Source organism: Cyprinodon variegatus, unplaced genomic scaffold (genome assembly GCF_000732505.1).
Source record: "Cyprinodon variegatus isolate N-32 unplaced genomic scaffold, C_variegatus-1.0 Scaffold21, whole genome shotgun sequence".
In the NCBI taxonomy this organism is placed as follows: Eukaryota; Metazoa; Chordata; class Actinopteri; order Cyprinodontiformes; family Cyprinodontidae; genus Cyprinodon; species Cyprinodon variegatus.
Genome location: NW_015150474.1, coordinates 1084496 through 1100342, shown reverse-complemented (window position 1 = coordinate 1100342; position 15847 = coordinate 1084496). Strand labels below are relative to the sequence as shown.

At 39.7% G+C, this 15847-nt stretch overlaps 1 protein-coding gene across 1 annotated transcript in view; it reads right to left on the bottom strand.

Annotated features, from left to right (window-relative positions):
* Positions 1-656: 656 nt before the first annotated feature.
* The window catches only part of ttc7b (tetratricopeptide repeat domain 7B), a 16106-nt gene continuing 915 nt past the window's right edge, over positions 657-15847 (bottom strand). The window contains exons 2-21 of the mRNA XM_015390873.1: positions 14378-14532; positions 14211-14286; positions 13245-13337; positions 12883-13040; positions 12468-12589; positions 11547-11625; positions 11237-11412; positions 11073-11136; positions 10862-10999; positions 10565-10753; positions 10320-10437; positions 9720-9777; positions 9563-9635; positions 9268-9428; positions 9069-9185; positions 8857-8954; positions 3986-4126; positions 2867-3069; positions 1837-1910; positions 657-1671 (exon numbers count right to left, since the gene is read on the bottom strand). Coding sequence (XP_015246359.1) covers positions 1524-1671; positions 1837-1910; positions 2867-3069; positions 3986-4126; positions 8857-8954; positions 9069-9185; positions 9268-9428; positions 9563-9635; positions 9720-9777; positions 10320-10437; positions 10565-10753; positions 10862-10999; positions 11073-11136; positions 11237-11412; positions 11547-11625; positions 12468-12589; positions 12883-13040; positions 13245-13337; positions 14211-14286; positions 14378-14532 — 2441 coding nt within the window. The 3' untranslated portion in view covers positions 657-1523. The remainder of the gene's footprint in view (positions 1672-1836; positions 1911-2866; positions 3070-3985; positions 4127-8856; positions 8955-9068; positions 9186-9267; positions 9429-9562; positions 9636-9719; positions 9778-10319; positions 10438-10564; positions 10754-10861; positions 11000-11072; positions 11137-11236; positions 11413-11546; positions 11626-12467; positions 12590-12882; positions 13041-13244; positions 13338-14210; positions 14287-14377; positions 14533-15847) is intronic.

The window sequence follows — 15847 nt, the reverse complement described above, 5'->3', positions numbered from 1 at the left end:
ACTATAGAATCACATTAAAATACCAACAACATTTTTAGATGTTTGTCATTAGCTTGGAAATTTTTTTTATTTTATTTTTTTACATAAAATACTATGGAGAAAAATCTATATGAACCGTTTTTCCCAGATTTAAGATGCAAACTGTTGTTCAAAATGGAAAAAAAAAAATTCCAATATCATACATTTATCAAACATAAGTTTTTTTAGATTTGCATTATTTCTGGCTCTAAACCTTTTATCAGCCAGGTTGAATTTTAAAGGCTGCAGACCCTGTACTAAGCCAAAAAAAAAAAAAAACATATTTAAGAGGTGCTAACACTGATTATGGTTAATATGAGTGCATTTAATCAGTATCTAGGTGCCACTTCTCTTTTTTTGAAAGAATAAGTGTTTGCATAGATCTCCTTTAAAAACTATCCTTTATGATCACCTACAAACAAACCGTTTTTCAGCCAGTCTCCAGCCCCATGGGTGACCTTCCTGAGAGATTAACTGCTGGTGACACCTGAGACACAAGCTGAGACTTCAGTCCAGCAGGGGGCTGGGGCTTCCTGACACTCCAGGACAAAACCTGTCAGCGCTGTGATCCTCTGGAACAAAGGAGGACACACCTGAGAGAGTAATGGACGCCGCTGGCCCCAGGGTCACAGCCAGAGGGAACACCACACACAGCTTTACAGAGGATCTTTATTATCATTTCAGTCACTGATTTACAGCAAATACAACTCTGATTAAACTGAACCCGTTCATCTCCTCACTCTGCCCACAGCTTCACTGTGTATAATCATAACTTACTGTCTGAAATATTAAAACATGAGGGTCAATCAAATATACATCAATAACTCTTTAAATTTATGATAAAAAAAATCTAAAGGAAAAACTAACCTGGCTGTGACAGGATGCAAAGACACAAACAAGATGGATGCTTTTACATAGAAAACCTGGTTGTTGAAACAGATCCCGTTTATCAGCAACAGCTCTCTTATGTGCATATTGTATTCTGTAATCTAAATAACAGCATGCGTTGACATGATAAAAATTCCCACAGAAATAATAAAATAGTCCATTAATCTGTCTGAATTCATACAGATCTTTTTTTGGCATTTATTGACTAATTGATCCAATGATCATGTCTCCAGTGGATGGTACAGTAACAGCAATCCGCTCTGGTTTAACAGCAGCGGGTGAATCTGTTGTTTTATCCAGATGTTTGGCTCTTAAAGCAAACGTAGAAGCATTTATTTTTTCCTGGCAGTAATGGGATTTTAAAACCAACCTGTGTTTCTTTGGACAAAATAAAGTGTAAACAAAATCTTAGGCTTTCGAATGCAAACGTTATTGTATGTACAAGGACAATGGTGCACAAACGAGACGCAGGAAAACATGTCGGCGCACACCAACACAAAGCAGAGGAAAATTATATTTGCATTTATGTACATAGTGTGAGAAACATCTGCACAGCTGTTTACACTTAGTCATGTGTGTAGGGAGCAGTTTGCAGATCCCTGGTTTATGATGGCGTCTCATAGTGCTCGGGGAATGATGGTGAAAGGCAGGATGGGGCTGCTGGCCTCCAGCTCCAAGGCAGTGAGGAAACACTCAGTGGCGGCAGCGGCGTTCCCCTGAGCCTGCAGCACCTCGCCCAGACTGTTCCACACGTCGTGAGCCGTGCTGCGAAACGACAGGAACATATTTATTTTTCTCTGATTAAATGCAGGCAAGCAAAAGAAGATTCTGGCATCCAGAACATTAGATAAAAAATAAATTTATTGAAAGATTGTGTTTAAGAAACAGAATCAAGCAAAGGAAATAATAGTCACAAAAAAAGAAGCCTACCTGTTGACCTGCACAGCATCCCTCAGGACTTTCTCAGATAGACTGTAGCGCTGCAGCTGGTGCAGAATCAGACCCTAAAAGAAGCCCCCCCCAAAAACACAAATTAGGTCCCGATGGTTGTAAACCATTCTGTGATTAACATAAACATGTATAGATTATAAAACATGTTAGAGTTCCTGTCACCAAATACAACTGTGCACACAGACATCACAGCATTCTACATACTAGGGCACAATACAACTGCTTTCCATGTATTGAATTAATCTCAAACGTAACCCAAGTACATGCTTGCTGCTGCTGCTGCTCAGGATTGAACAGGGACAGCAGTAATCAGGTTACATAATGCATCCTCATACATGAGAGCTTTTCCAGCGGTGCTGCTCTGAGGCCTGTTGCTGAGGGTTAAAACAATGCCAGGATGAAATGACTTTAGCAAGAAACTGTTGCCATGTCCATGATTGCATGAAACACTATAAAGGCATTTCCAAAATATTTGAAGACCTTTATTTAACAGTGGGATAGATGAAAAGAAAGCATTTTAGGATGGCTGGCCATTGTTCTGGGAGAAAATAAAAATGTACGATTGGATCAGCTTCAGGGTGTATTTCAAATGCTGAATTTCACAGCAGTATTGTTAGGATTGTTCTACATATATGACCCGTTTTAGGCTGTCTGAGCATCTTCGGAAGTTTGAAGGAGGCGACGGACAAGAAGTTTGATGAACCTACAGGTTAATTTCTACAGGAATTTGTTCTGCCTAGTTTGGACTTGTTTGCCAATCCGACAGACACAGGATCTCTGTTGGAAAATGTTCAAGCTGAGCGTTGTATGCATGAAGAAATAAACAGCCATGGGTATCTAATATAAAAAGCTCTGTAATTCAGCCTTGATGATTTGGTCAAGGTTGCAATGTGAACCGGTTTAATACCTGAAGTAAAGCTCCTCCAAAGAAACCAGGAAAGTCAGACCAAGGTCAAAAGTAAAAACATGCAGAATCGTAAAGGACGCAGCAGGTGTGTTGGTGTCTTACCAGTCTCTGCATGGTTTTGACATGAGTTGGGTTGATGGACAGGGCTTCTTCGTACCATCGTTTGGCATCATCCATGTTGCCCCTCAGCTCGGCTATCTGCCCCCTCATGTACAGAACGTTGTGGGAGGTGGGGAAGAGGTTGGCAGCCTCCTGGGTGCACGCTGTGGCCTCTGCAGGTTTCGACATGCCGATGTACACCTCAGCTGTGGAGGGAAAAAAAGAGAGGAGAAAATGTTGCAGACCATTAAAAAAAGTAGATTTTTATGAGTAAAAATAAGCCCAAATGGAGACATGCTGTATTCAACCAATAGAAACGAAGCAGATTCAACTACGGGGACTTTGGTATCGAACAGGAGAAGGCAGAGCAGGGTTCTGTTATTGAACTCTATCTAAAGCTTTTATTACATCAATGATGAAGAGGGAGTGATGTCGGCAGAGCAGGAGGGAGGAAATGAACGGTCCCTCTATCTGCCCTCTAATTTGCTGATTACATTAGTCGTGTCGCCAAGCTGGAAATGAGTGCCAGATGAGGGGAAGCAGCTGGACGGATAAACAGCAGCATCAACCGCCTCTGTTAAAGGCTGTGTTTACATGTGCCGCCTGCTTCTGTTAACTTTCTGCTTCCCAAATGTCTGCTGCTGCTGCAGAGTCGGGGCTCCGGCAGGGAAATATAGCATCCAATCACTGTGCTTCCAGGAAGAGCTGACAGCAGCTCACTCACCATGTCTGTTGGATTAATATGGACAACTGGAGGACGATTTATAATCCTAGGTTTTCTAATTTGCAATTTAAAAAATTAAAAAGCCTGAACAGACAGTCTTACTAAATTTTTTAGGTGAATTTTAATACTAAAGAATTCTGACAGAAAAAGGTTGTAAAATTGGAACCAGATATCAGGTATTTTCTGTAAATTTAGAAAAATATCTTTATTTTGATTATGCTAATAGGAAAAAAAAGAGATAAAGGGCTTTATATGCATGAAAGCATCTGGTTAAAGACAAGCAACTAAAAACGTGAGCAGGATCTTGATGTTTGGCTCATCATTTACCTCCAATAGCAATTTCTGATGCAGAACAACACTTTCTGCTTCAATAACAGAAAAAATGTGTGGAAGCAGACCTGCATGTAACCAGATCTGAGCCAGGGTCATCCAGGGATGGAGGGGTCCGTGTTTGGGAGCGCTGCTCTGCAGAGAAGAGGCCACCTCTGACAGAGCCTGCTCCACCCGGCTGGCAGCTATAGATGTAGCATGCACCGAACCTGCAGGGTGAGGGAAAAAAAACCAAAACATTGCATTGTTAAAACGCACAAAAGAAGCCCTAAACGTTTAGAACGGCTGCAAAGCAGTAGAGCAAAAGAAAATTTTATTTAGTTATGCAGCCAACAGCAGAACTCACTAAACACACCTTGTGAAGCGCAACAAGGAGCTACTGTGTTTTCTCCTGCAGTAAAATAAAAGTTGAAAAACTCAAAATAGTATGCAGATCACACCACTTCACACGGTTACTGTGATGCATACATGAGTAAAAAAAATATGCATTGACTGCAACAATAAGCACTTTGGTAGCTAAAAGGCTCATTTAAAATCTGCACTGTTTACCTTCTAGGTTTGTCTACTCTGTTGTCTATTTTACTAATTTGGTTTACTCAGAGGAACCACCCATTTGTAAAAGATCAGAGAGATAAAAGATAAAAGGACTTATTCTAAGCGAAATAAAAAAGGAAACAATGGCTGCTGATAAGGGGAAGTTGAGGAAATGACAAAAGTATGTTTGGTTTACTCACCACAAAAGCAGGCTGGGAATTCTTTTTTAAAAGCCATTTTGAAAGCAATCGCTTACATTTCCGTAAGTTACAATCACAGATATCTAATGTATTTAGTCAGGATTTTATGTTTTAGAACAGCAAAGTAGTGCCTAACTTAAAATTGTGTTTCTGCAAAAAAAAAAAAAAAAAAAAAAAAAAAAAAAAAAAAAAAAAAAAAAAAAAAGTATATTGGCATATATTTCGAGTTGGCTTGGAGTTTATTGAAACTGTAAGGTTGGGTTGGGAACGCATTACTGGGGGCCAAGAGGCCCACAGACACTCTGGAGGGAGCTGCAGACATTCACAGCTCAAGCAGGAGAATCTGGACAGAACAGCCATCAGTCATACAAAAACAAAGATGCAGGATGTCCCCAGTTAGTAAAAATGCATGTAGGCGAAGCAGCATTTACACCTCTAGCAAGGTGAAGCATGGTGGTGGCAGCATCACGCTGTGGAGGTATATTCTTCACCAGGGAAAAGGAAGCTGGTTGTAGTTAATGAGAGGACAGGTGAGGATAAATACAGGTGAATGGGTGAAGAAAACCTGTTAGTGCCTGGAGAGGACCATGATGTTGAAAACGCTGAAGAGGTGTGAATACTTTAAATCATTTCCAACGCCGTGTTGGTGCTTTACAGTTTACAGTTATTTCTATAAACTGATCTAAACTCTTTCATGCCATTTTTAGATTGATCCATTTCTGCAGGCAGCTCTGTGATTTTCACTCATTCAGCTGAAAACTTTACTTCAAATAACACAAGATAACACAAGATAAGACAGACACATCTTCTGAATGACATCTTTGTTTTTTTGCATCCCCTCTTAAAGTTTGTCTTACATATACTGTAAAGTACAAGTTGTTAGAGACAAGTGTCTCAATGTTCAGTCTAAAAGCCAGACATGTGTAACAAATGGTTGGGCTCACAAACAGGAAGTTAGCTCCTGCTCTCTTTCCTGGAGTCGCTCGTGATTTGTTGGCTTTTTCCTATCCTTAAAGAGGAAATGAATGTTGGAAAAATCTACTTCCTACTCCACAATAGTATGATAAACTACGCTTCAGGTTTAACAGAATCTTTAAAAAAAACAACAACATTAAAGTCAACAAAATTTTGAATATATTACAAAAACTTAAAAAGCATCTAAATCATTTAACCATCAGTGTTCTCCTAAAGTCACAGAAATGATTCCTGTTGCCTTGTCATCAAGTTTGATTTCTCTGTCATGCACAGTCTGTCATTTTCTTTTCGATTTTTTTCTGCAAACATTTTTGAAAACAGATCTCTATCTGAACTGGGCAACCGTTCATAGTTTAACCCAGCAGCTAACAGTTGTCTGATGTGAGATGAGGAAACTCTGCGTCTCTCTAAACAAATAAAAGTAAAAACTTATAATAATTTCTACTTTCATTTAGATCAGATAAATTAACAGTTATTTATAAGAGATGTGACTTTAATCACTCTTCATTAGACTTTTTGACAAAAAGTAAATATACATTCATTCAACAATAATACCCTCCTTCATTACCCTGGACATCCGTTTTTTAATATAAATATTTAATACTTCATATATTTTTATATTTCTATGGGTTTTTTTTTGTCTTTGCTCTTAGACTTTATCTTGGCCCTTTTTCTGGTTTATGCCAATATGTCAAACATAAACATTGGTAAATATATCTTAGTTCAGTTAATCACACATATAATTCAATAAATATCTGATGAAGATTCAGCATTATCAGAAGACTTCTCCCCATCTTTATAAAAAAGAAAAAATAAATCATTACATTTATGATATATTCTTTCTCTAGATATGTTAAGAATTCTTGTCAGATGATAAATATATCAGATTAATTAATCATTCATACACTATAAAAAAAAAATATCAGTCCTCTGTTGCTTTATGGTGGTTTTAAAGCGCTTTATAAAGAAAGTTGGTAGAAATTAGTAAAGCACCATTATCTGCTACAAGCAAGATTACAAAATGAAAACTTTTATCTGAGCCTAACCAGGAAAAATCAAGTAGGCAGGGCAAAATAAAGTAGGATGAAATGACAAAAGATACTTGGAAGGCTACTTACAAACAGAAAACATGGAGGGAAAACCAAGAGTGTTAGCGTCCTGAGGGCCGCCTTGGAAAATAAAAAGCCAAAGGATGGAAAAATACAGATGCTTGTTAATGATGGAGAGGAGGAAGGAACAGAGAAAGAATAAAGAGGAAAACAAAGGTTTTCATTCTTAATATGGTGCTAAAAACACAAACAAGATCACATGTTAATAATCCCGTTTGGTCAAATAAATGATTGCAAACTACAATTAACTTAGGAAAAAAATGTTTTCCTTCGTTCTTTCTGGGTTCGTAGTGTTTATCTGGCCACCCAACTAGAACAACATGCACACACAGAGGACATTAAAGGACAATATGGGGGAAGGGGTCTGCTGTCTAAATGACAAAAATGTGAAAGGAAAAGAAAGATGTAGAGTAGTAATAAAAATACTTTCATTCCTCACAGCTTTTAATTCTAAATGAGTTTTCAGTCTTCCTCTTCTTAACTATCCAACTTTACTAAATACAAGTAGGAACACTCGTGTTCAGATGAGTTATTTCAGCATTAGTTCTATTAATCCAGATTGAAGGACCAAACTCTGATCTGACTGGACTGCTTACATTTACAGACAGGCTATATTTAAAGACCTTTAAAGATGGATTTAAACTGTTCTCTGTGTAAAATGATAATCTAGCAAAACATCCGAGGCATAACTTTGAATCTAACACAGTTTGCAGAACAATCAAGGTTGCACTATGACTAAATCTATGGCCGCCGTTTACGGAGATGCAGGATTCCCACCATTATAAACCAAGAACCAAAATCTTCAAGTTTGGCTGAAATTTCCAGCTTCCCATACAAACAACAGCGCTTATTTTTATTTTTTTTTTAGTTTTTACGGCACTATAGTGGCTTGTTTTTTCGACCATAGACTGACAGGAAAGGGGAGAGAGAGGGAGAAACATGCAGCAAAGGACCACAGGGCGAATTCAAACCCGGGTCAGCTGTATTGATAAATAAAAGCCTCTGTACATGGGTAATGCGCGCTAACCACTGTACCATTGAAGCACGCCAAAATGCAGCACTTTTACAACCTTAGGAGAAAATAAATGTATATATTGCTATTTTTATATATTGCTATTTTTGTTTTTAGAATACATTGTTTTTATGCACATTTAGATGTGCTGCACTGTCGATCTATGATTTCATAGATATCAGCACAGAGCTTCTTTTAAAAAGCCCTCAGTATCCAAATAAAATAACCGATCAAATTCTTGCAATTCATCTACCCTGCTTCAGATTCCAGACACCCATTGCAACTTTTCAAAAGGCCTCAAGATCATCTGTGTTATGTTACTAAATTTTTTTTTTTTTTTTTGGCATGTGAAGTGTGTAAGTGAGTTATGATCATTGCGGTAGGAATTTAATGCCAGGTGTGAAAAGCCTTGCAGCAAAAAGGAAATATGTCGGTGTTTGACACAGAATTGTGGGTTTCCATAAACTTGTATCGTTACAGCAACCGTGCTTTGTTTCAGCTCCCTCCTCAATAAATAGATCTGTATCTTTGGGATAATCTAGTATGCCTATTATTATTATTATTTTTTTTTTTACGTTTTACAAATATTTACACGCTAAAAGCTTGTACTATAAGGAGTTGTGAGAAAAGAACGTGCAGGTCTGCAAACTAGGCGTTTTATCGTAGCTCACTCCGCACACCATGCCAAGGAAAGGGTGCACAAGGATGCTCATTACAGTTGGAGAGCTGTCGCAGAACGATGTGGTTGTAAAACGTGTGGGTCCTGGTCTTGGTGGGTGTTGGAAGAGGACCAGGACAGGAGGGCGGAGGAGAATAAAGGGGAGGGGGGCTGGATGGGTTTCTGGCTGAAGCGACAAGGGGAGGAGGCTGGAAAAAGTAGAGAGGTGATGAAGGTGAGGACAGCGGGGAGGAAAGGGTGGACACTGTTGATGGGGAGGTTGGAGAAACTGGTTCAAAACCAGAGAGGGAAGAAGAAGAACCTGAGACTAAAATAGAGAAATTAAAACAGAAAGGAATCATTAACGAGGCACTGGATACAGAGAGAAGAGCAGAAAGACTTTCTTTTGACAGCCCTTTGACTTATTTTGGAGATGTGCGTTTAGGCCTACCAGTGTCAGGGTCACTGAAGTCGGGCAGTGTCATGGCATTGAGCTGTCGTCTGTCTGCTATGGCTCGGTCCAACAGGCTGCTGCCACGGCCTGAATCGCTGCATGGACATAAAAACAGACAGTGTTTCTGTACGACTCATAACATCAAAGATAAACAAGCATTTAGTTTCTTTAAAACTAATTTTGCACTAGTGAAGTGTCCCTGTGTTTACCTGGGGTTAGTCAGGTTGTAAAAGCTCTTCCAGATCTGCAGCATGTGTTTACAGGTGAGCAGAGCTTCCTCTGGTCCTCTACACATGGCCTCCAGCTTCACCTTGGTATACAGCAGACTACACAGAGGAGTACAATCAGCTCAGGGTCTGCCACAATGTTAGTCAGACACTAAATGATGTATGACGGGGGGGTCCTTACTTGAAGTTCTCAGGGTACTCTGACAGGGCCATCTCTATGATGTTAAGAGCATCATGGTAGTGTTTCTGGGCAGAGAGAAGCAGGGCCAGCAGGTGGAGGGAGTGGACATCGTCTCCTTGGAGTTGCAGCGCCTGTCGAACATATCCTAATGCCTCGGGGATCTAAGCACGGGCACACACAGACTACAAGTGTTCACTAGAGACAGAATAAACCACTATTTAAGTGGTAGATAGGTAAGTAGGAATATTTTTATTGTGTCTTAAATGCATTTTTTCGTTCAGTTTATTGGTGTTACCTGTCTGGATACAGCAAGCTGCAAAGCCAGATAAAAAGCTGCCAGATGGTCAGTGGGAGACAGACTCTGTGCTCTGCAGATAAAAGAGAAAAAAAAAAAGTTTAGACATGCTAGATTAAAAAACAACTTTTTAAAAACTAAAGAAACACTGCAAAACCTCTGAAAGGCTCCCAAAGCTTTCCTCTGGTACTCCTCCTGTGTGCTCCGAAGTGAAGCTGAGGAGATACAGACAAACACATGAAAGAAAACATTCAGATAAGAGCCGCAACAGAAGAAAAGGTCCAAAACCAAATGAGCCAACAGCTAATAGATCCATCTTTAGTAGCAGTAACTCAGCAGTTTTATTCCCTCAGGTTAGAGAAGTTTGTAGACTCCTAAAAAGTGATTCAAGCATAATAACACCTTGATTCTTTTTTTTTTTTTTTTTAACCTTTCTGTTGGAGATTTGTTGTTGAGTTTACGGTTGGTGTGCCTCTGATGACCAAACCTCAGATTTGTCTACTATACTTTGATGCCCAGAGGTGTTTATGGTTTACCCATTGACTACAAGGTGTTCAGATCATGCAGCTGCAAAGTAAGCCCAATCATCACTCCCTCACCTCCGTGTTTGGTAGTTAGCATGAGGTATTGGGCTGCTATGCACATAACAGGCATTATTCCAGTTTTTTGTTTTTATCTTGCACAGATTTTAGATCTAGGCTTGTTCGGTACGGCTTTGTAGAGCCAACCTTGGGTTTAGATTACTAAACAGACTTACCATCAGTGGCCTTGAGGCTGTAAACCAGACCGATTGCCAAGTAGCCTTTGCCTCTGAATTCTGCTGCTTTCTCTTCCATGTCAATCACCATCTTTGCAAACTTCTCACCTTCATCCAACTGAAATTTCAGGGCATATAGATGTAAAACAAACAAACAAAAAAAAAATATAAGAAAGAGATAGAACTGAAGGAAAGATGTTGTTGGACACATTATGTGCATTGAAGCCAAGCTTTGCCCCTCTTACCCAGTGCAGGGGACCGATGCACATTTTAACAGCCAGCAGTGGGATGGTTGGGTCGTCTGGCTTCAAGCGGATGCACTCCTTGAGAACCTTGACAGCACGAGCGGATTTGCCAGCAGCCATTAGCGACAAGGCGAGCTGGTACCACAAATGGAACTCCTCGAATGCGAACTTCATAGCTCTCTCTAAACACTAGAGACAGCAACAGAACCTGTTTTTTTTTTCCCTCTCCTTCTAGTTTACCTCAGAAACATCATTTCAGGAGTCTAATTGTGTGTTGAGTGTACGTTTTCATTTTACCTCTGACAGCATCTCATACTGCCCCCTCCTGCCCAGAGCTATGGTCAGCAGATCATACACCACAGAGGCAGACTGTAGGCTAATGATACGGTCGTTGTTGTGCTCAGGAATCCTGCTCAGGACAGCGTCCCGGTTGGCCTGAAGCACAAACAGACACGGATGTAGAAACAGAAGCTGATGTCTATAGTTTCAAAGGTGCCACTCTACAAACCATGGACTCGCTAATCAGTAGCAGCAGGAGGGCTTCCTCTGTGTTCTCCTGGGGACAAAACAGACTGAAAAAAGCAGAAGAAAGATGCAGATGGACAAGGTTGAGAAGACCAGATAGAGCCTTTTCAATAATTCGTACCAACAAAGGTCATAAAAGTGTCCTACTTCTCTCCCGAGTATACTCGTGGGCGTCGGCTTAGGGTGTAGTTCTTGCTGTAGGTAAGCCCTTTCTGTGTGGGATTATCCAACGGTGACACTGTTGGAGGATCCTCCAGAGGAGACCAGTAGCTCTGTTCACACATCCCTCGGAGCAGGATCTCTGCCAGCTGCCGGGCTATTGTCTACACATGGTTAAATGACAGATTAGTTAAAGCATTAGTAAGTAAATTTGCAAAATTTTCTCCAAAAACGAAGTAAAATTATCATGACTTTTTTATCAACAGGTACAAACTGAGGATGACCAACAAATTCTCACCATGCGAAGATTCTGGGTGGTTCTGGTTTCAACAGCCCGGAGAATCTCCCGAAACCTGCCCACACCCTGCGTCAGGTTTCTAAAAGGGAGGAAAAACACAAAGAGAGAGGAATCAGAAATATCAGACGGTGCAGACCATGAGAAACAGCAAAGCCATTCGGAGAACCTGTTTGATTTTATGTACCAAAGACAGGCATGCCAGTCTGTGACTTTAACAGGTAAAGATAATAATGCAGAGGCTTTTATGGCGTCGGGTTTCAGGTCTGACAGCTAATATAATCTTTAACTTCTGTCAGCAGAACTGTTGATCTTCTGTGCTAACTTGAGATTCTTACTTATGGGAAACGAGTCTGCTCCGTTTTAAATCCACACTGTGCGTCTCAAACTAAAAACTAGGCTCAGTGCTCATGCAGTTTTAGGATCCGTCTGAAAAGAAGGACGAAAGTTTGTTTTCAGCTGAGCCAAATGGGCAAAGCTCTTACTGGTCAGCCTTGGCGGACTGCTGGCTGGACAGATGGATAAACCAAAGGTCGGTTGGATGAATGAAAGAATAAAACCTCCCGCTTTAGATTAGTTTGCTAAACTTGAAGCTTCAACAGCTGCAGCAAGACTTAATATAATTTAACCTTTCTGAACATAAGCACCACGTAAAACTGTGAGAAAACCTCCAAGCTGAAATGTGATTCTCACTTAGTTTTATTCACACTTTTCTCCTCACATAACCATGTTTGCAGTTTTATACGATCAAAACTGCAAAGTGGGTTGAAAGTGCACCTGTGAGGACAGAGTGTAATCTCTTTAATGTGACTGGTCGCCAGGAACCATGTGAGAGCTTTTCAGCTGCCAACATGTTTTTGTTTGATTGTTCTCTTCTGGGACCTGAAACAGAATCATGTTTACGTCTGGACTTTTATATCTCACCCATTCTTGAAGTGGATGACGTGGGCTCTCTGCAGGCCTGTCTCTAGGAAGTAGCCCAGCTCCAGATCCTGAGATGTTGGTCCTGGCTTTGGGCTGCGGTTCTGAATGCCTGCTGATAAGGCCTACAGAAATAGGCACACAACAGAATGGGAGAGAAATGCTAAATAAAAAAACAAAATAGTAACTAACAAACAGGGTCTTTCTTTAGCTTCACGTCTTTGCTGTGCTTCCTTAAGTTATGTGATTCTGTGTTAAGGACTGATATGCTTGTCAGCAGGCCATTAAGAGAAGACGCAAATATGTCAAATTTGATCACAATTATGTTCATCACATTCCCACAAGAATGGCACAGCATCTTCTCCTCTTGGATAAACTTTTGACTGTTCCTGTTGTAGTCTTCCCCTCGAGTACAAACCTTCTCAGCTTCCTGGAGGTAGAGCAAAGCAATGTCTCCGGACTTTTCATAGCAGGTGATGATTTCCTGCTCCCGCTCTGCTGGGCTCCGATTGGTCGATGGAGAGTTCTTGTTCGACAGAGAGGGAGAGGAAGATGGGACCTTCTCTAAACACAAGCCTGGGAGAAATCAGAGAAACAGCAGCAAAGGTGAGGCGTACAGGCATAGATATGAATCCAGTTGGGTTACAGAGATACTTTGCTGCACCCTTGTGGAAATAAAAGGAACTGCAACAGAGATTAGCCCGGATGGGATTAGGGATGTGTAAAGGGGTGTGTTAAGAAGGTCATTAAATACAAATGCCTGAGTGTGTCTTTGTTTACCTTTGGTAGCGTAGGCCTCAGCTATCATGGACAGCCTGTACACAGGAGCTCCAACCAGCTGCATGTCATCCAGGTTCACCCGGCTGTAATGACCTGGGGAAACAACGTATCTCCATTCAACTCCAGTAATGTGGAAGCCTATTAAATCACAAGCTTCGGCTCTTCCAAGGGGCCATAGGGGGGCATTTCTGGGCATTATTAGACTCTGGGGATTTTTCAGGTCTGAATAAAATCGGGTGTCAATGAATGACCGTTTCCAGACTCTATTCTCTATGCCCTTTGCTAAGCAGGAGTTTTCTTCATATATCTGTCATACAAACCTTCACTTAATCCATTTGTTCCTCATAGTGTTTCCATTCTCCACCCACCAAGCAACTAAAAATCTGGAATTTGTTCTATTCTCCATCCATCTATCATTTTCTCATCATTTACCCATTCGTAAAAAAAAAAAAAAAAAGAAATAAAAAAAGAAACAAAAAAACAATCCAGCTCGTGAACCATAGACCACCCCATTCATCTGCTTTTGGATTATCTAGCTTTTTAAAATATTACTCAGTCTTCATTACATCCATTTTACCCTCCATCTATTCCGTGTTGATAAAAACTAGTATCGTCTTTGCAATCTCTACAATTACATCTTTTTCTAATTTTTGCAAAGCCCTAGTTCCATATTTAAAACCTGATCTATCTAAAGCAAAATATCTACCATCTATTTACGGTGATCTTTGATTTGATCTTTGACGAAAATGTATTCTGCAAATGTGCGGCCTTTTGACTGATGCTTTTTTCAGGGGCACAAATATAAGGGATACTGAAAAGGTTAAAAAACAAGGAAAATGAAATGAACCAGGACCTGAGATCAAGTACATAGGTAAATCATCAGCAAGTAAAAAAAAAAAGATTAACAGAGTCCAGAGGTGTTTAAAGTAATAAAACCAGGAAATGAAAAATAAACCAAAAGGTTACCTAAAGCATCTTTGTATTCCCCCTCTATGTAACAGATTTTGGCCATCAAAAGACTGGCTTCCTGCAAGTAATCAGCCTGGAATAAAAAATACAGATTAAAAAGAGTTTAAAACAAGCAAAAAAGTCAGATAGTCTTTAATGTATCTGTCATTCTCTTCAGGGTTTACCTTGAGGTTTCCTCGGTCTAGAGCAGCAGTAAGGTGCTTCCTCACCTCCACCAGTTTGGGTCGTGGACCCCGGGGGCTGGAGCCCTGTTTGATGGGATTTTCCTTCAAGTAAGTCTGGAGCTTAGATTCTCCCAACAGCAACTCACCTAAATCATCTAAAAAACAAACAGCATTTTAAGAGCCGAGGAAACTGATGCTGATTTTAAAGCCGAGATTTTATTTGAGTGTAGAGAGACAGAGCATAGTGCTAGCACCAGATAGAACACCAGAAGATTTTTTTTATTTTTTATAAATATACCTCATCAGAGGCTAGTCCTTTTGCATAAACGTCAGAGGATAAGAGTAACAGAGAGGCACACACATACCAAGAAGAATTAGGTGATCCGAGTCCCTGACCAGAGCTCAAAAATCCAGAGGATCAAGTTTCATTTCATAACAGAAGGATTATTCAAGAAAAAAACATTTCAAAATTACCAAAAAAGGGCTTGATGCTTATCAAAAGAGCTTGGTCATAGTCGATCATATCCAAGATTGTAAAGATGAGAAAATAAACAAATTGTACTCCACAGATAACTTGCACAGAAGGATGGATATCTGTGAGCAGAGACTTTTTCTTTCCAGATAAGCTTTAATCAAAGAGGCTTACAAACATATATATAGCAGTGGTTGAAGGTTTGCAAGCACTTTAAATGGGCAAGTATGTCATAATATCATTGACTTTCTTTGATTTTCTTAAAACTCTTCTCTTCCCATGATTGTCCAACAAACTACAATGAATTCTAAAAGCAAGACTTGAAGCAAGTTGGAATCTACAGTTGATTTACCCTAAGCCTCACAGAGTCAAAATAAAATGTACTGCTTAAATTACACATATAGATGAAAATGGTGACATTTAAATTGTAAAGCTTAAATTTGCAGCTTATTGGAAGTGCATGATGCTGCCACCACCATGCTTTATATGATGGGTTCGTAGGTTCTAAAGACTCACTTTCAAGCATCCTTCTAAATGACTGAAGCATAACAGTGCTGCCTTTTTTTATCTGAGAGATACAAGTTTATATACAACTGTATCAACATTTATTTAAAAAGAAAAAAAGAGTACCAAAATGCTTAACCAATGAATATAAATCTGTACTTTCTTTAGCTCCATACTATAAGACTATAACAATCACTGTTCCCAACAACCTAAATAAGTTGTTACATTCATGCTGATTTTGCACAGTTTCTACCTTATTCAGGTAAATAACATTCCGCTGTCATTTTGCACATCTCTGATTTTGCTAGTATTATCAAATATGCATTACTACAAAAATGTCCATAGCTGTATCTATATTGTTAAAACACTATTTTATTTTAACTCTTCACTACTATGTTTCTAAGGTCCTCCTTTGTGTGACCATTTTTCCTATAATCTTTTTGCTGCTGTAAACACCAGAATTCCCCCAATAAAGGGATTCTCTATTCTATATA